Genomic DNA, 21,227 nt, shown 5'->3' with positions numbered 1-21,227 from the left:
TTTTCTCTAGTTCCAGGTGATATGTTCATCTAGCATCTGTTTCAGTAGCCATTGCTACTTTCTGATTGGATAATCTTATCACATGTCATAGTTGTTTGGAACTCTTCTGAATTCTTCATTGTTGATGATAAAACCAAAGGCATCCCGAAAGAATTTGATTTCAACAAACAGTAAAGTCCATAAGATGGACTAGATTTCATAGACAAATCTCAGACAAACATTTATTGGGTTTGTGTTATCCAATACCCAGTAAGTGTCTCTGGAACACAATGAAAGCAATTGGATTATTGGGTATACCCAATAAGTCAAAAGTACCCAATAAGTGTTCCAATGACATAAATTGAACCCAATAAATATTCTCTCGTGAACACAGACAGACAGACAGACAGACAGACAGAAGGACAGACTGACAGACAGACAGACACACAAGGGTAAAACAGTATACCCCCTCACCTTTGGAGCGGGGGTATAAAAATATTTTTCAAAATTACAGAATATTACATAACATAAAAACAACAACATCCATTATACAGTAAACAAAATCTTTTTTATGTGTCATTTCATTTCAAATTGTACAAATTGTAATATACGATCGATGAAAATGCATTAACTTTATTTCATCCTTTTTTCACTAATTCCCATTCATGGTCACTGGCATTATCTACATGTAACAAAGCACTTCTTTATGATAAACAATCACAGTCACACATTGTTTGTACTCTGTTTTACAGTGTTCCATTTCATATTGGCCAATATTAAACCACAACATTTCAGTTTCTTTGGTAAGGATGAGTACTGGATCCCTGTTTGATATTTGTTTTAATAGAACTCTGTACTTTTCCATGGGCATTTCCTTTAAAATTAAAACAATAAGCCATAAATAAACTATAAATCTGTATAAAGTATGTAACATGAATATCAATAGCAAACACTTGTAAACAATAAGTAACAAATACTAGTAAACAGTGAGTACAAGCACCTTGTTGTTTTTGTTGCGCTGCCTGTTGCTGAGCCTGCATGTTGCTCTGCTGTTGTGCCATGTCCGTCCTTCTCATGCCGCTGGATTTGAAACCTTTCCCTGTTAAAACCGCAGACAACAGTGTGTTGGTGTCAGCCTGAGAAGACGTCTGAGAGAGGGATGATTTCTGATCTGAAAAATTAGGGTAAACAATCAATTGAAAGTGCATCTTTACATGTTGCAAAACCACTGTCAGAGAGTAACTAACATTCACAAAATAAAAGAAGAGGAAAAATTAGTACCATTAAGATCTGAATTTTATCACTCATACAAAAGAAACTTTAAATCAATGTTACATGTATATATATAAACTAAACTAGACTTACTGGCTTCTTTTTCCATGGTTTCTTGGTGAGATTTGATGATATCCACAATGTTACTGGTCATTTTATTCATAGCATTTATCTGCTTCTGAAAAACAAAATGTTACCTTTCTGTCATATAAAGTCTACTGAAAGTTGAAAGCTGAGAAAAATATGACAAAAACGATCATGTAGAATGCTGAAACACATAATCCTATCAATACCTGAGCCGCCTCTGGGGTCAGTGAGGAGGCCCTGTTTAGAACAGGCTGAAGTCGCTCCTCTACCTCTGGTTCTGGCTTTGTTCTGAGATAATGGGGTACCACATCAGCATTGAAGGCGATAACTCTCCTCTCTGTTACTTTCTATCATAAATTTGACAAAATTCTCATAAAATTGATTGTTTTGCTTACAATCAAATCAGTGATATGGGATTTTCATTGATGAAGTTTATACTGTTATCGTATTATAATTAACAAATCCTGACAAAATACAGGGATCAACCACCGAACAAAACAATTTAGTGAAAAGCACATTGCTACCATTACATGTACTACTGGTAGGTACAGTATTTACCTCTTTCAAGGAGAGATAACTGTTAGATAAATTTACAAACTTTCGATTTCTGTCAAATTTTGCTCCACAAGATATGTTGAAATTGTGTGCATTTCCGTGCATCAAAATTAAATAAAAACGTTTTACCTCCAATTCTGGATCTCTGTCCCCCGATAGAGCAATTGGCAGTAATATAGAATTGCGTAATGGTGGTACTTTTTCATTTCTGAGAAGTTTTCCAAGAGTGTTCAGCTGTCCAGATAACAGGGCAAAATTGTCCAGCATTGATGGCCTAAAATTCATAAAAGTAAGATAATGACTCAATTCAAAATGGGAAAAATAGTGTACATCATCATGTATGTCTATACATATACATGCATTTCTTTTTCCATCAAATATTGTGCCTGTAAAAGATAAAGATGACTGAATATCAATACCAAGATCGAAACACAGTTTCTTGAAACCCATTTTTAAGGTCTTCCGTTTCCAACGGAAGACCTTTCTATTATTGTGCGGGAAAAATTATTTTTCTTTTTTTTTTTTTTCTTCCTAGACGCGAACTTTGAGGCTTCATATCTTGCTTATTTCTGAACGGTTTTTGCTCAAATTTTCAGGGCTAATGTACTTTACAAAACACTATCTTAAGCAATTCATAAAATTTAGAATTCCCCTTCCGTTAAAGAGTTATTCCCCTTTTAAAAATTTTTAGGGCCTTTTGTTTCCAGACAAAGGCTCTGAGACTATGATAGCAGGGAATGGGAATCCAACGAATTTGAATAACAGAGACATTGTAGTTGTGCACATCTGTTTTTGTTTTAAGATTACGTTTTTTATTTAGGAAAAGGTAGGGGATCAAAAAACAGGATTAAAAAAAGTGCGAAAATTTAGACATATTTTCCTTTATATCTTTTAAACGAAAAATATTTTGTTAAGACATGTAGAATAAAAGTTGTGCAAAATATAGAGGGCTTTCATTTGACACCAATAAAAAAGGGCTGGCCCCTTAAATTAAGGGCCAATGGCCCCTAAAAAATTTTGCTTAATAACTCAAAAACGGTTAGGATTTTGATATCGCTGTCGCTGGAGAAGTTGTTTGTTGGGATCTCATAAAGGTCGTTACAATGTTATTTTGTATGTGATTTGTGTAGTATGAGTGTAAAAAGCTTTACATGTTGACATGTACATGTTTTCATTTGACAAGTTAACGAAAGTCTTTGTGCGTACAACTGGCTTAAAGTTGCCGCAGAAAGTATGCTGGTTTATACAGGAGGCATTAATTCATAAGAATTTTTGTTGTTGTTGGAGTATACGCTTTTCCTATAGGAGTTAAAATTATTGTTGTTAAGTTCTTGTAGTGCACAATCATTAAAAACGGCAATTGTAAAACAAAACATTCTTTTTCTTTTCTAGTAAACCACAAAATATGGAATTAAAAAACTCTATGCATTACATTTTAGTTATTAACTCCATGCATTTAAAATCTACCTTGAATCAGAGCTGCATGTGTGTGTGTACCATTACGTAAGCTCTCCCTTGCCCGCGGCCGAGAAAATCGGTTACCATGCTCGCGGCTGGACTACCTAGCGGTCAGCGGTTATCTAATACACGGGAGTTGCGTCTCTCATATATGAGTTTATGTAGCCGCGAACTCAAGAATTGTTTTAGTTTTGATTACACAAAATCTTTTGTGGATTAAACGATTGGATGTCAAGTAAGAAATAGTTCATTTAATTAATAAAAGCAATGTCATTCTCTAAAGCAATAATAGACATAGATCAATTGTGGGGTTTAAGTTTAAAATATATAACTTCTATTTGATAGAGTAAGGTCATTATACTGCAAACTTTTCAAATCTTCCTTGGTTCTGAGCTGTGCGATTCTGTGCTTTGTACCTTTACGTAATCTATTCCTCGCCCACGGCCGAGGAGATCAGCCACGGATGCATTACCTAGCGGTAAGCGGTTATTTAATACACAAGATTCGCACACCGCGACTTTCACTTACATGCATATGAACGTGTTTGAGTTAATATAGCCGTATATACAAGAACTGTTTTAATTTTATGTTATAAAAGTTTGTCCTACTTGTATATATATTTAATTAAATATTTGAGTGTAAATGAATATTAATGAATGATATTACTCCAAATCGGAAAAATCGTTAGAATAAACTAATGTTTCGTTTGTTTAAGTAAAGTACTTTAAAAACTGTACAATTAATGTTTTAAATCAACACCCCCCCCCCTCAAATATTAAACCTTTAAATGATGATCATCCCTCGCACATGGCTGAGGAGATCCGGCGCGAGTGGATAAGTGATCCGCCGTCGGTTCGTGTTCTTCTACATGTACCTTATGACGCGTTTATGTTTCATATTTTGCACGGACACAACTATATTTTATTATGTTTTCAACTATTATATTGGTTTAAGATGAAAAGATAAATTTATTTTACTTGTACAGTTGATTAAGCATTGGTGTATACGATAGCGTACAAGGTAGTTTAAAAATCAAATCAAATTATAATCAAAGTTCCATGTTACATGTTTGCGGTAGGTGCTAGCACGATAAAAGAATGTCCTGAGTTGAGGCATTCGATGATTATTTAAAAGAATATTCACATGAGTTTTAAACAACTTTAGATTAGATTCTATCGGTCACATATTAATCACTTCTGTAGTTTTTCTACATGTTCGTTTCATTATGGAAGCGAACTCATTGCTGCCCCCCCCCCCCCCGCCCCCTCCTCCCGCCCCGCTGACAGGAGCTCGCGCTGTAATTTTTATTTTTTTTGGCGAAACGATATCAAGATCTGTCGAAAATCATTTTTGGTGGCTACATTTTGTTTCACTTTCCCAACCGTTTGTTTATTCGGTCAGTCTGTGTTAATTCAATCGCCACGTGCGACCGAGAATCTTGTGTCGCTTCAGCGCACACAGCTCAGAACATATATAGCCCCGGGTCATCAATTGTTATGTAATTGAGTAACAGTTGGAATGGTGCTTTTACTACATAAAATATAAATAAAAAATCATCCAGAAAAAATGTTAGCGTAACTCAATAGTCAATACCAAAAATAAAAATCCGTATGATTACAAACTGAAATCGGTTTTTCAGTATTCGGCGGGATTTGATTTTTCTTCTAACATTAGTATTTTTATTGGTTTCAGAGAATACGATGTAAAAATACAAACAGGAAATAAATCTGATATTATTTACATTGATAATGTTGAAAAATATTTAAAATTAAATTAGTCACATTCGTTAGAAAACAATGTTATACAAACATCCGATAATTTTTTCCCTATGTCGTATCATTCGCGTAAATAAATATGTTCTGTACATATCCATGTACCTCAGAAAAAATTCAAATGATTAAACAAAAAAGAAAGTTGTAATTACTATTTCGGATTTTTTTCAAAGTAATTTAACATTGTATTGAAAAGAACAAGAAATAAAAATGATTTAAATTTTTGACTCAACCTTCGTATATATTACCGGCGCTCCTTACATGTATAACGGCGTACAGTGTATATAGCTTATCATGATCTATTTGAATTATAAGTTCCATTCGTAAAGATTCCCATAATAATTAATCGCATGACTGTGTACATTGTAGGCAAATCCCTGTGCGTTTATTACGTCTTGTTTTCCGTTAACAGTGGTTTAAGTAATTAAAATAATTACTTGTAAAAATATCTGTAATCGGGATTCCAAAGAACTTCCCGCAATTCATAGAAATGATCAGTATGTTTTCTTTCTATGTTTAAATTTAATTTTGTTCAAATAATTAATAAATTTTCTATCATTTAAATTGTGTGCTTCATCAAATACTGATTCCAATTACCTTGAAGTCATTAATTTTTCCATTGGCTATTGACAAAAAAAGAGACGCTTGACCATCCAATGAAAACAAATACACAGAGTTTGATTGACAGGTTCAGCCAGGTGCAGGTCTCACCCGATGTCCGAGGTTATGTGTGTCGCGAGTGGTCTCAATAAGAGTTATCAAGTTCAAGTTCAGTTTATTCACTCAGACCAAATAATTTGGTATAAGAGGAACATATATATAATACATACAAATACAAATCGTCAGAGGTGCAGACAAACAGGTACATTTTCATACAGGGAAAAAATATAAATAAAAAAAGAACAGACTATAGAATCACTACTTATATTAGATTTTAGTATAAAGGATCATAATAGGAAAACAACTAAGAGGAGCAGACAGCATCAAAAATTTTTGAAATAAATACACATAATTCTCTTAGCGATTTACAATTGCAATTAGTCATGAGTTCAGAAAACTTAAAAAAATTTGGTCTTTTCCAATATTTTGTGTTTATGTATTTTTTCCTTATTTCTTCTAGTGCCGAACATTCTAAAATATAATGAAATTCATCTCCAATAAGACCTTTATTACACAAAAGACATAACCTCTCATTCAAAGGAATGTTATACCATCTGCCTGTCTCTACAGGAAAACGATGGTTTGATGTACGAAATTTAATGAATTTTTTTCTTAGTTTTACAGGTAAAATATCAAGATACTTCTCAAAGCCAAAATATGGTTTTAAAATTTTATACACTTGGCCTCTGGAAGAACAATTTATATCATATGACCATATTTGCATAAATTGGTCTTTTAATCTTTGGTTTACAGTAGCAGATAACCATTCTATATTGACAAAATTATGGTTCTGCCAGACATATTGTAGCCCGCACATGTTCAAAATTCTTTGAATACAATCAATCCATCGGCTTTTACAATCGCTATTAAAATGTTGTGAAAATAAGTATCTGTACACTGTATATACAATTTTGTTCTCGGGGCTTATTAGCATTTTCCCCCAATATGTAATTATTCTTGTATAAACATTAATATACAACGGGTAGCGCCCTGTTTCTCCATATATCATAAAATTCGGTGTTGTGCTTCTTAAATTAAGTACTGTTTTCAAAAATTTCAGATGTACACGTTCAATAATATCTAGATTTTCAAAGCCCCAAATTTCGCAGCCGTACAATAAAACTGGTAAAACAACCTTATCAAACAAATCAAATTGACAATTTACTGGTAAATTAAAATTTCTAATTTTTCTTATAACACCATACATAGCCTTTTGAGCCTGTTCACACAAATGCTTTCTTGCTTTAATAAATGAACCAGTTCTTGACAGAACGATACCCAGGTATTTGAATTCTTTAACATTTTCAATAACTTCTCCTTTATAATAAAAAAGCTTTTTCGATGTTGGACCTTTGGAGAAAACCATTATTTTTGATTTATTAACATTGACATTAAGTTTCCATTGAGTACAATAACTATAAAATTCGTTGAGGGCGTTTTGAAGGTCTTCTGTCGATTCCGCCATTATGACGGTATCGTCAGCGTAAAATAAAATAAGTAGTTTCAAATGTAATAATAACTCGTTTTCGATTTCATTACTAATGCTTTGTAAACCAACAATATTTTTTTCCAAAAGAAAGTTTTCTAAGTCATTAATGTACAAAGAAAATAAGAAAGGGGAAAGGTTTTCTCCTTGTCTAACACCTACATTACATTCAAAAAAATTAGAAGCAATACCATTTAATTTTACTAGTGACTTTATACCCATGTACATGTTTTTAATATATCTCAAGCATTTCCCGTTAATTCCATTCAAAATAAGTTTACTCCACAGACCGGTCCTCCATACAGTATCAAACGCCTGTTTAAAATCGATGAAAGCACAAAATAATTTCTTTTTTCTTTTCATGAAAATATCACAGAGAAATTGTAATGTCAAAATATGATCTAAAGTTGAGTAGTTTTTTTTTTTATCGATGTAAATAAATTAAAAAAGATACATGCTTATCAAAACATGCTCGTGTAAGTTAAAGTTGATTAAGGCTTGTTCCAACAGAAATCATATTTTGCTAACTGTATTTAATATTTTTTATGTATAGCGAATTTTAATATTGTACAGTCATTTTACCGGTAACGAATCAGTATGCGGTTTCTCGTGCATGCAACTATTATTATCGGAATTCCAAATGTTTTTATTTTTTGTTTAAATCGCGTTTCTTTGTCCTTCTAAACTGTATCAAACCCGAAAAAATAAAGGATGAATTACGGAGACAGTAATTTCAACACCCCCTCCAGTTTCCTAGTTTTGAATTCGTTTCCCAGTATCGAATTAAGCGCCCTTTATCACTTCTGACCGAATATTTTGAGGCGAATTAATTTCAAAAATATACTAGAGGTACATGTTAATGGACTTATAAATGAACAAGGAAAAACAATTGTGGGAATATGTCATTTAAACAAATTATATGATCGTTATTTTTATCATACCGTTTTCCGGTCAAATTGAAACTGGACTTGAACAGTTTTCATTTCCGTTACTTTATAATATTGAATTTTCATACAAACACTTTATAGTAGTAATTGATGATAAGTAGTTGCCATTTTCCTTTGTTTTTCCCGTATATCTATCAATTTTTGCAGCCAAATAATACTTCTGTCGCAATGAACCGTAACTAGGAAAACTACACGTGGTTCTATTTGAAGTCGTAATTTCATTCAAAGCTCCATTATTATTTGATATGATGTATTATCTTTTTAAATGAATTATATTTACTAATTATTCACTAAATAGGGATCAATAACAAACTTATTTTCATAGTTAGGCTTAATTGTTTTCACACTTTCGTTTTTTCTGCTTTGAACATCCGGCAGCCCATATCTGGGGCACATTTTTAATTTGTAAACAATTTGGTAAATAATCGTGCAAATGGCAAACACTGATATAATATTTATTTCTATGTTATAATCACCTAGCTAGAATTTTTTAAAACCTCAACTTTGTCTTCCACCAATAATTTTTCTAAAAATTATTCGATACTGGCAAATATTCGTTACCGGTAAAACTGTACCAGTACTGAAACATCGTATAAAACGTTATATATACATGTACTCTGTAACAAGTCGTCTTTTAATACATATACCTTTCTTTTGTTTGTTAAAAATAAATTCAATTTTGTAAAAAGATAAGTATATCATTTCTTCTAGATTTTTTTTTCATGAAAATACCTACAAGAGAGTTTTGCCAATCACAAACAGTTTAAAGTACATGTAATGTAAAACACGGGCTCCATTTTGAAACAAATTGTCAGAGAGTTCCGAATGAAATCTGATAAACGTTTCACATGGTTCTCGCACGCTTTGCTCGAAACGATTTAAACGCATTGTCCGAAATTCTGCACGCTTTGTCCGAAACGCTAAACGGTTTACACGAAACGCTTCACGATTCACACGAAACGCTAAACGGTTAATACGAAACGTTTTTCGCACGTAAGTCGCACGTTTTTTTTTGTTGTACGAGGGTTGTCCCAAAATAGCGTAGACAAGTGACGTTATTCAGTTAATCGAAGACAAAGGAAGATGAAATTTGTGCCACAAAGGGTACAAGAAATTTGCATTCAAATAATGTTTTAAAATCGAATATTGTTTGAGATTAAATTATTGAAATGAAAGCATGTTAGATCAGAAATTCGACATGCGGCGCAATGTCAAAAACAAAAAGTTAAAATCAACATAATGAATTGAAAATTGGGCGGAAAAGTACTTTCCGAATGAAAAAAATTCAAATAAAACATACACTGATATTTGATAATAGTTCTATTATTTACTCAGAAAATGTTTTGGCTATAACAAAACTTTTAAATATTTTATAGCGCGTTTTGTGAGAAGTTGAAAAGTTAACTAGTAATAAAATGACGTTGTCAGCGTTTAAGGCGGCGCAGCATTAACTGATACAATTTTGTAAAGACCATGAAATAAATCCTAAGCGGCTTTGGAAGTAAATGAAATTAACAAAATCTATGAGAAATGCGTTTTATGAATAAGTAGTTAAACAACTTTTAAAATATTTGAACAAGTATGATGACAATATGTGGAAAAAAGAAACCCCGAACGATATCAATGGACGTCAAAATGTTGAACGACACATTTCGGTAAGACGGAAGTAAGACAACAAGTAATACAGGACAAGTTTGGAGCCGACAGATAGTTTGTACTTAAAAAATATTAAAAAAAAAAACAAACTAGAAATATATATTGAATGTACATGCTGGGTACATGTTTAAAGATATTATTTTTTCTAAGACATTTTCGGAAATAAAACGTAAATGTTATCGTAAATGATGTGGAGGGTTTAGGAACAACGTAAAACTGGAAATTTTCGACGTCGCACATTGCGCCGCCTGACAAAACTTGTTGTTACTAATTATTCATTTTCTCAAGAAATAAATAACGTACAGATTTGAAATTTTCAGCATTGTTTGCCAAAGGGTCATTGAAGAAAACATAGAAGTCTAATGAAATTGCAGTGAACAGATTATAAATTATGTGTCTTGTCTACATTATTTTGGGACAACCCTCGTAGTAGTACGTTTCAGGGTCTGTAAATTTTGTCAGCACGCAACAATTCTAAATTGCACATTGTCTTCAAAAATTTACAAATATTTAAATAAAGAAGTTATCTTAGAGAAAAGGTTACGTGTTTTGTAAACGGGTTCGGTTTAAAATAAAAAAAAAACCACAATTCCTGACATGACACATGAGTACATACTGTTTATTACAATGCTTGCTACCCTCTGAAAATTTAACTCGCCATTAAATATCTCATTTTTTAAATAATGTTTGTTACGATTACATAAACTGTATGCGACAAATAGTTTTCCTAAAACATTTTCTTATTTTCTTTTTCAAAACACGTTTTATATGCAGGCTTTCAATCACAACACGTTTTTATAACAAAAGCAGAACTGAAAGTTTAGTAATTATAATCGTTTGACACCATATCACATATATTTTCAACTCGCAGCAACAACGGAAGACCTACTCGTGGCTTTGCCACGAGCTCTGCTCTAGTTCCCTTAATAATTAAGTTTGAAGATTTTCTCACATAAAAGAATAAAATATAAAACTGCACTGAAAACTTCTCTTCATTTTCAACACAGTGAAGCACCTCATTTTCCAACTGAAAAGGTTTATAATTGGTAAATTTAGGGATGTCATTGAGTACTTGGGTACTTATTTTTGCTTGGTCCTAATAAGGTGGTATGGGACATCTGTCGATATAAAAATTAAAATAATTTCACCAGTTTAGAATTTTAAAATTTTGCAAAATTTAACCAAAAAATATGTTTAAAAATTGTTGGAAAGGTAAGAATTTTAAAATCCCCAATATTCGAACTCATGACCTAAAGATTTGTAGTGAACACTCTAACCCACTGTATCACACTGTTACATAGGCGTCGGAACCGGGGGGGGGGGCTAGGGGGTGGCTTAATCCCCCCCCCCCCCACTTTTTTTTGCAAAGTTAGACCTAACCATTTGGCACATAGCATCAGAGAGGGTTCAGCCCCCCCCCACTTTTTTGTAGCAGGAAACATAATTGTTCCTAAAATTACCTTGAAAGGATTGAAATATATTACCCCCCCCCCCCCCCCCCCCCCCCCCCGGATTAGGATTTTCATGATTTTGGGAATTAGGTTTTTTTTTGCTTGTTAAGAATTCTGAGGATTAGTCTAGCCCCCCCCCCCCCCCCCCCCACTTTCAATTTGCTTCCGACGCCAGTGTGTTAAGTGACAACTTTGGGGAAAAAACTACATGTATTTATAAAATTACTTGTATACTTGATTTTATTGTTTATTTCAATAAATAGTACGTCACAACATGGAAATGTCCTATACCACCTTAAAAGAGATGAATAAACATCCTTAATACAAAGATACTACCCGGTACTAAACCTGGAAAGAACTACGAACGCTAACGCCCGTTTCCCGCCTACATTTTACATCCAAATATTTCGGAATTTCTGTCAGATATTCAAAAACTAAGTTTTCTACTAAAAAGTATAATCAAATCCGAATCAATTTATATCAAAATAAAATTATTAATCAAAATATTTATTTTGAAACAAAAGTTTTGCTAACACGGGGTCTAAAAATAATTCATTGAAATTGGTCTCTATGAGTGAGGAAAATATTATTTAGCGGCCAATATGTGCATAAAAACTTAATAATAATATATTTATGATATATATTAAAACAAAATTTCAATTTCATTCATATCTGTTAATTAGTTTTCGAAAATTTACAAAGCAAAATTCGTTTTTTGGAATGTATTTCGGTCTGTAGACATATGTTCCCCCCCCGTGAAACAACAAACCCCTCAAAAGGAATTTTTGTTTCACGGGGGGGAAAGATGTTTTAAAAAACATTTCCGTTTTCCGCTATTTTCTATTATGAAATGAGCTATTTTAACCCAAAATACAAAGTTATCTCTCTTTGTTTGACCAAATCATTTATATTTAATGAAAATATAAATAAATGTTTACATTATTGTAAAAAATTAACTTTAATTAGACAACTTTCAAAAAATGACTTCTAGTTAGGCGGCTAGACAATGCTATCGTTCGCAGTCCTTCGACTGTTGATCAGAATTGTAATAGTGAAAGCTAGTACATTCTCTATGTAGCCCTGACCCAGGGGTCATGAACTTTATAGTTTACATAAAGAACTTCATGGACATCATAACAAAGCATTCAGTTTTCTAGGATTAAATACATTTACACTAAAAGGTCATAATGACCCAACCCATGGGCCTGAACCCCTAACATATGGACCATGAATTTCATAATTTTGATTGAGAGCTTTATGGTTATCATAACCATGCATTCAGTTTATCTCCCCATGCAGTGATTTATCACATTTACACTATATGGTCAAAATGACCCAACCCATAGACTAAGGGCAATGAATTTCACAATTTTGATTGAGGGCTTCATGAACATCATATTAGCATGCACTCAGTTTATCTACCCACGGAGTGGAAATAGAGAAGCGGATTTTCTCCAAGATTGAATACTTTTTTATTATAAGGCCATATTTGCTCTGATTAAGAGCCTGAACTCCTGACCCAGGGACAATAAATTTCATAACTTTGGTAAACGGCTTCATGAACGTAATGCACCCAGTTTACCACCTACAACTGTGGAAGTAAAGAACCAGATTTTTTAGGGAAAAGGATTTTCTAAGATTTAACACATGTTAACTATAGGGCCATATTGGTCCTGTCCTATGGCCTGCACCCCAACCCAGGGGCCAGAAATTCACAATTTTGGTAGATGGTTTCATGGACATCATAACAAAGCATTTAGCTTTTTCCTACATGGGTGAGATTAGAGATTGAAGATGAATCCTAAAACTTTCTTCTATTTTGAATTTTTTGCTCTGTCTATGAGGTCCTGGGGTGGAATGGTAATCAATTTCTCAATTCAGATCCCTCTTATCCTAGAGATGTTTGAAACAAAAAATGGTAACAATATTGGCCAGGTAATACTCAAAAAAATGTTAAATGTCATAATTTACAATGGACAAATAGGCTTATACATTTTGTTGAACAGAAAAATGTTATGCCTTTTTTGTTTTCCCACGGAACAACTAAACAATAAGGACTTATAAATCTATTGAAACAACACACCTTTGATCATCATTGTTTGTATCAATTTATAATGAACACGAGAGGACTTTACCATTGTAGAATATTGTATTCATTTTCCAGCTTTACCAAAAGATTGGCAATGGAATTCTTTATATCCTGAACTCTCTGAATGAGAGATTCGAGAGTATGTTCAAGCTGTTTTTCTTCTTTCTGAAATTAAAAAATACAAAAATCAAAAGCAACAAAAAACTCAACAATGATTGTCAAAAATGTCAAAAGAAACAAAAACATTTATTTTACCTGCATGATTAAAATACCGGAAGCGGCAACTTCTGTTTATGTTTCAAACGCATGCGCAGTTTTGCTCCAATCAGATTCCGCCATTTTTTCTTCCCATAAAGAAGGAAACAAATCTATTCTTTGTAATATTTTGGATAATAAGGCAAATATTTTCACAATAATCTTCTCTTTCAGTGAAGTTTTTGTCTTCTACAAGAAAGAGTTTCTTCTTTCCTTGGGTTCGCGCACCTGCATTTGGACTGGATTGTACTTCGTTCTCATTGGTGGGTAGGTCATTGGTTCATGTGTTGATTGGGTATGTAAATTCTGACCAAATTATTGGTCCAATTGCCACAATCAATCGTATCGTAGATGGCCAGCCAGTAGTTTAGTGTGTTACACTTTACAAACATTAAAATGTCACGAAATGATATTTCATTTAACTTCTTTGTAAACAGAACCGGTATATATAAAAATGTCATTTCTTTTCAACACTACATTATTATGATTATCGTCGCGTTGTCGACGTACATAATATGCAGTACGCGCTTATTAATCTAGTAAATTGGTATGTTTGGTTACAAATTTATCAATTTCTTCCTTGAAGGCTCTGAAGAATGTCTGATCCCAACTATACACCCGGTGGGTCTTCTCCCACTGGAGGGGTTACCATTAGTGGGGAGGCTAACATGATGCTCCAACAGTTCTGGCCAAAGACCATCAGCAACATTAGATCTCTGAAACAGGTTAATTTGTTTTTTGGGATAGATTTTATTATAATTAATGATTTAATTACATGAATTTTAAATATAAATAAATAAAACCAACAATTAAATTGATTATGGTTCTAGAGGTGTATTAAATTAACATAATTAAGAGTGTGGTTGAGAAATGCATAATTTTTATGAAATACATTTTTCAGGATGACTTTAAGCAACAAGAACTACCGTTGGCAAGAATTAAAAAGATAATGAAACTTGATGAAGATGTGAAGGTTTGTACACATCTTTTATGCATGTCAATGTTTTTTAAAGCTTTCTTTTGAATTCAGTAACCAAGCTTTTATTTATGATAATTCATACTTTTATTTATGATAATACATATACATGTGCATATGCTCATATTACCATTTTATAAATAAAAATTCACAGATTTTCTATATTCAGTAACCTATCATTTTATTCATATTGTTTATCTTTGAAAATGGATTTCGGGATTTGTAATATTTTAACAGCTCTAATTGGATTTTTTATTGATACTGTATAATGTGATTGTGATTTTAGATGATCAGTGCAGAAGCTCCTGTATTGTTTGCTAAGGCTGCAGAGATTTTCATTAGTGAGCTCTCACTTCGTGCCTGGATCCACACAGAAGATAACAAGAGAAGAACACTACAGGTGAATACTTAATTCATTATTATGATATTATACTGTTTAAGGAAAATCATCACAAATATTTAAATTCTTAAAACTTTTCAGAGTATGAATCAAACTTGTATTGCTAAGTCTAAGATAAAGCAAAATGGCAAGTACCAGTACATTATTTATAATGGAGTGTATATGTATTTTTTGGCAGAGAAATGATATTGCCATGGCAATTACAAAGTTTGACCAGTTTGATTTCCTCATTGACATAGTTCCTAGAGATGAACTCAAGCCTGCAAAAAGACAAGTAAATATAAATCCATATTGGTTTAGTCAGATTTATTTTTAATTTTTCAGTATTTTTAGTTATGCTACGCTAGTGTGATTGCATTTTTAAATTCTTTTTGTTTTGTTTACAAAAACAGGATGATTCTACAAGAAATACCTCAATGCTGCCAGATCAAATACAGTATTACCTACAACTTGCCAATCAACAAGCTCAGCAACAGCAACAACAACAGCAGCAGCAACAACAACAACAGCAACAACAACAGACACAAGTGCAGCAGACACCCCCACAGCAAATTGTGCAACAGGCACAACCTGTCCAGACTCAAATAACACAACAGCAACCTCAGACAACACAGATACAGCTTCCTGGTACTTATCTTAATATTCTTTTATTCTCATGTCTTTTCCTAGACTGATATAGACTCTGTCATAAATTTTATCCAGGTAAAACAGAGTAAATCACAAAATAAAGTTGTGGTGAATAAAAGTTGGTATGCTGTATTGTTTATGAAAGAAGCACTCTAAAGTTTGAAAAGTTGAGCATGTGGTTACACATATTAATAGGACTTAAATGTTTCAATGCCTGTTTTCAGGGGGACAGATTATACAACAACCTTTCCAGATCCATCAAGCTGCCTCAGCTCAGAACTCTGTGGTAAGTCAACCTCACATTTATGTTTTATTCAATGAAATGAGATCATAATGTGCTTATTGATATTACATCAGCTACTTGTTTACAATAGTACCGGTAATTTTATGAATTTTCTTTCACTCTTTATTCAGGTAGCACAGCCTCAGGTGATCCAGATACAAGCCCCTCATCAACAAACAATACAGACAAGCCAAGCTCCAGTGCAACAAGTTCAAATTCAACAACCTCAGCAACAGACACAAGTTTATCAACAAGTCGTTACTCCAGCCGGAGTCCAAAACGTCCCTGTAAGTTTACTCTATCCAAGGAGGTACTGATTAGTTTTGTAGATTAATGGTCAGAGCAGGTCCCATACTGCCAAACAAGTTCCTGGTACACAGAAGCTTGACTCCAAAGATCACAGCATATCTGATCATTCACTGACAAAGGAATAAGATTGAGGAAGAGAACAATTTCCTCACATTGTTTGATATGGTGCATATAAAAATATCAAAACATCTTGTAGAAATCTTGGATATCAAACATACAAGAAATACTGTCTACTTAGAGTCATTTTAACAAGAGCTTGGACTTTCAGTGGGATGTAACTATCTAGTTTGCTCAAAACATGCTGTCAAATATTGAGAACCTTCTCTCTGATTTGCCAAGAGAAGCTCTTCATTACCGATATTCATAGACTGTCAAAATCTTAATTTTTTTTCAAGATTTGCTCTGTTATGTGAAATTGAAATATACAGTCCATGATGAAGGCGGACAGGTGTCATAGTGTTCAACAAATTCATATCTATCAGCCAATGACTGGACAGTTAACCATGAGTAGACCCTGCCTTAATCAGATAGGAGTTTGACAAGTACTGCTCAAAGTCCATGCTCTTATTAAAACAGCTCTAAATCTTTCTTGTGCTTAAGAATAGAAAACATATGCTTGGTTGTTTGGCTTTTGTCAAAGCAGATAGTACCATACAAGTAGATGACTAGATTCCATATTTAGCCTTCGAGCAGGATGAAGTTTACATATACAGTCAAACCTTATAATCTGGAACTTAGTGAGGTTGGATAAAAAATGAAAATAAATATTAAAAAACAGTGGGAGGGACTACCAACTCACTTTGACAAATCAGTTGTCGCTAACAGATGAATTTGTGATAAAAGGTGTGTTAATAAAGTATAAACTGTTAAAATTGATTTAATAACACATACAATTTTAAGACAAACTTGTTGTGTTCATTTCCACAGAATTCAAGAAAACTATTGCTATTTTATTATAACGTAGTATACATTGAGTCACAACAACAATGAAGATGTGTATTTAATCTGGATTGTATTTAATCTGGATTTGACAAGAATTATAATTAAGTTGTTTATAGCACTATACTTGATGATTTTTTTCTCAGTTACATGTCTTTTTTCTACAAGAGCTTGAGTTTAATGCAGATATAGAAACACATTGTACTGTACAAGAGAATGCAAAATAAAAATAAAAATCAACAAATTTTCTACATTGATTGCATGAGGAATAAGTTTAAAATTTGATCAACAAATGAACCCTTGTTGTTTGCCTAGAATTTATCACATATTGTACATGTATGAACATAGTTTACTGGTATCAATAATTGTGTACATAAACATTGCAGTGCAGAGTGCATAATTATATTTAAATATGCAGTTTTTTTTTTCTGAACACTTATATTGAAGACTATTATCAAAACAAGAAAAATATCATCATGATAAAAAAACATCATGCTGATGAATACCTGAGAATATTTAAATTATCTATAGATGCGAGATGTACCCCGGTAAGAAGGGTTCCCATGGTGTGGGGAAGACAAAAAATATAATTGCTAGTAAAATTTGAAAGCTTTATACCGGTATAAGGAACCCATACAAAATATGAAAACTTATTATAACATTAATGATATGTTTACAAATATCATAGTTTCTTCAGATGTTTTTCGGATTCGAATTGAAATCAGAAGAAAACTTACTACCAGTATACATGTATTTATATAACATTTATAATCATCAATGACATTGGGTTCGATCATAGTTTTACCATTGGTACCATATTTCAAGATACCAATTTGCACTTGGATGACAATGGTATCAGTTGTACCAGTAACTTGAAAAGTTTTTGCATACTTTTTGTTATTTTTACCAATGGGAGCTTAATGGAAATGTTGGTGATGTTGCTTACAGTTTAGTAAAGATGTCAAACAACAAACATTATTTTGCTTCCCTAATTTTTCTAAAACAACATTTTCATCATATATTGCACCTCAATTCTATAGTTAGAGGAAAAATCGCTTTCCCAAAGCCGAGATCAGATGTCTTCATTTTCATTGCCATATCTATAATGAGTTGTGACATCACTGACCAATATTTCCCACACTCTAGATTGTCTACAGAAAAATATACCATGGGCAAAAAACTGTAACCGGATGGGAGAAATAATGACGGACCAGACCAGGTTTCGAACCCGGCCCCCTGAATCTCTAGTCAGGTGCTCTACCAACTGAGCTATCTGGCGCCGGTATTCGAACCAGTCTGACCGTCACATTCCTCCCCCCTTAAATGAGCTTTGTCCCCGAAGATCACCCCAGGCTCTTCCCCTGGCAGGAGTTCACCTGTCAGTTCCAGGGGTTGGTCATGGCACCAAATGTAACGGGATGGGAGAAATAATGACGGACCAGACCGGGTTTCGAACCCGGGCCCCCCAATTCTCTAGTCAGGTGCTCTACCAACTGAGCTATCTGGCGCCGGTATTCAAACCGGTTTTACCTTCACAAAACATTGGGGTACACTGACATGCCAATCATAGTTAATTTTACCAACAGCAATTTTTGTCAACCAACAGATGAACACACCCTTTGGATCATTGGAATTTAAGGAAACGATGATATATCATGTCTGAAGAATGTGGGCTTGATCCTTTGGTTCACATTGCAATAGTTTTGCACAAATCCCTACAGCAATTCATTGTAAAAAGTTTATAGTTAAAATGATCTTGAATATAATGAATAATGGTCTATATATTTAGTGAATGAATTAAATGACTCATAAAGGAGCAAATAAAATTGTCATCTTTTTTCGTTGAATTGTTTTACATGTATATTTTTATATTGGTATATATATATATATAGTCTATTAAAGTTCACAATATTTGAATAATTTTTTGTATTTATCTCCACGTACATTGTAAACCCTTCCATAGTATATGCAATCCAATAATTTAGGGTTTCCAAAGTGCAAGTCTGTTTATTTATTACTTCAGTGAACAAATTTGGGTGTCATTGAGAAGGACACAAAACTGTTCATGTTCATATTACCGTGGTTTCATCAATTTCATGGGATTCAATTTTCATAAAAATGACAGTTTCAAGGATTAGACATATTAAAGTTGCCTGTGATTCTATTCATAAAATACATGAATGTCATTAGATATTGCTGATCTTCAATGAACATATAATTTCATTACTCATCCTTGAAAATTGGTAGTCAACAAATATTGATGAAAGCATAGCATTAATTCTTTTCATGAAATCAAATTAATCTTACGTGCTCTCTGCTAGAGGATACTTCTTTCTACGATAATCGCAAAAAGCTAACAATATATCTACTTCTGTTGTACAATGCATTTCTCACAGACACATCAATTCTCAATTTTCAAAATAAACTAAGTTAAAACTACATGTTACAAACTTGTAATGGAATAACTGCATTGATACCTGTATTGCAGATTCAGCTGACCCCAGCCCAACTACAGGCCATTCAGATGCAGCTACAAGGAAAACAGGGTAATCAGCCAATCATCATTCAATCCTCAGAGCAGCCCGCAGTCCAAACGATACAGACAGTCACACAGGCCGACCAGTCACAGTTTGGACAGGTACGTAATGCAGATCCTAACTTGTGTACGGTAGTTCTTAGTGTCATTCTCGGAATTCAAACCAACATTCATGCAATCAGTTTACCCATACTTGCTCATTTATGAACTTTAAATGAATTTTAAATATTGATAAACAGTGAACTAATGTTATGAACTTATGATTTGATTTACCAGGGTGTGTATCAGATACAACAGTTACCTAATGGACAGCAAGTGTACATACAACAGACCGAGGTCGACCACAGTGAACAGGATGGCTCTTAGCACTAGCAAACTGATAGGATCTTCTCCTTGTTTTAGCACGACTTCTTTATGATGTGTGACGGTCTTATATTGTATTTTATTGCATGATCAAATCCTGTTTTTTAGCACACCCAATGGTGTGTGTGAGGTTGTTTTGTATGTCCATGCCTGATCAATTATATCTACAACAGCAGCAAGTTTATTTCTGTTCATTTAGTGCTGTTTTCTTACATTTTACAGTACACCTTTTTAATATACCAAATGCTTTGATCTCCAGTAAAAAGAGAATTTTGCACACCATACTCAATGTTTCTGGAAGTACATCAATACTGAAAACTTAAATTACATGTGTTTCACACAAATATGTTTATATGTACTATTTGTACAGGTATAAATTTTCTACATTTCGTGGTTGATGTTGGTCTATGTATGAAAATTAAAGGATTCCAAAGTTTAATGAAAATTGTGTACACACTCAATAGTACCATTATTTGCAATATTATGATCTTACATTCATGGGTAAATGGATGAAGCTGTATTACATCGTACAATGTGTATGTAGCTCGTGTGTATAGGATCAGCAACATTTGTAGTACTTTTCACTGGTATATTCTTGTTGTTACATTTGTACATGCATCTTGAAAGGTTGTTCATGTCTACATATATTGTATTCTCTACTGAATACTGAGTTCTTGTAAGTGATACAATACCGAATTAACTCGCTACAAATACAGTACACCTTGTTCCCTTATCATAATAGTTTCTTTCATCCATGGACTGGTTAAAAGGGATGTCAATGTGTCATATTCACAACTGCAGAACTAATGGTACATGTGTTTTTTTTTCTTTATTTGCATCTAAAGACTCAATATTCTGCATTTATCTATGTATGTGCATCAGATGGAAAAACAATGTTAACTTTTGTACATTTACAATGCATTTTACATGAAACAATATGCAGCAGAATCATGAATATTATTTATTGTAAAATCAATAAAGATCTTTGCAAATCTTTCTTTCTGTTTTATGAACAAAAAAGTCCTTAGTTTTTTCCCTTATACATGTATTACATATTTATGGAGCACTTACAACCATGATCAGTAACCATAAGATTATGGTTGGCGGGTTGCCAATTCAAATCTTAA

At 33.1% G+C, this 21,227-nt stretch overlaps 2 protein-coding genes across 3 annotated transcripts; one reads left to right on the top strand and one right to left on the bottom strand.

Moving 5' to 3' along the window:
* Positions 1 to 525: 525 nt before the first annotated feature.
* On the bottom strand, positions 526 to 13,804 carry LOC128166873 (mediator of RNA polymerase II transcription subunit 8-B-like). The gene is made up of 7 exons (XM_052832310.1): positions 13,668 to 13,804; positions 13,459 to 13,577; positions 2,023 to 2,167; positions 1,545 to 1,685; positions 1,345 to 1,429; positions 980 to 1,150; positions 526 to 853 (listed from the first exon to the last, which is right to left on the bottom strand). Exons 1-7 carry the CDS (start codon positions 13,671 to 13,673, stop codon positions 771 to 773), a joined length of 750 nt encoding a protein of 249 aa, XP_052688270.1. The 5' UTR covers positions 13,674 to 13,804; the 3' UTR covers positions 526 to 770.
* Positions 13,791 to 21,098, top strand: LOC128166871 (nuclear transcription factor Y subunit gamma-like). Of its 2 annotated transcripts, none has more exons than XM_052832308.1 (10): positions 13,791 to 13,930; positions 14,254 to 14,392; positions 14,569 to 14,640; positions 14,930 to 15,043; positions 15,222 to 15,317; positions 15,436 to 15,670; positions 15,895 to 15,956; positions 16,085 to 16,240; positions 19,690 to 19,839; positions 20,014 to 21,098. In XM_052832308.1, the coding sequence occupies exons 2-10, from the start codon at positions 14,264 to 14,266 to the stop codon at positions 20,101 to 20,103; spliced, it is 1,104 nt and encodes a 367-aa protein (XP_052688268.1). In that variant the 5' UTR covers positions 13,791 to 13,930; positions 14,254 to 14,263; the 3' UTR covers positions 20,104 to 21,098. The 2 variants fall into 2 exon arrangements, with proteins under 2 accessions (XP_052688268.1, XP_052688269.1); XM_052832309.1 differs by having other exon boundaries at positions 13,795 to 13,934.
* The last annotated feature ends 129 nt before the right edge of the window (positions 21,099 to 21,227 follow it).

The sequence above is a fragment of the Crassostrea angulata genome, chromosome 10, assembly GCF_025612915.1.
Source record: "Crassostrea angulata isolate pt1a10 chromosome 10, ASM2561291v2, whole genome shotgun sequence".
Taxonomy (NCBI): Eukaryota; Metazoa; Mollusca; class Bivalvia; order Ostreida; family Ostreidae; genus Magallana; species Magallana angulata.
The sequence above is the reverse complement of the archived record's forward strand: the minus strand, read 5'-3'. Positions and strand labels throughout refer to the sequence as shown.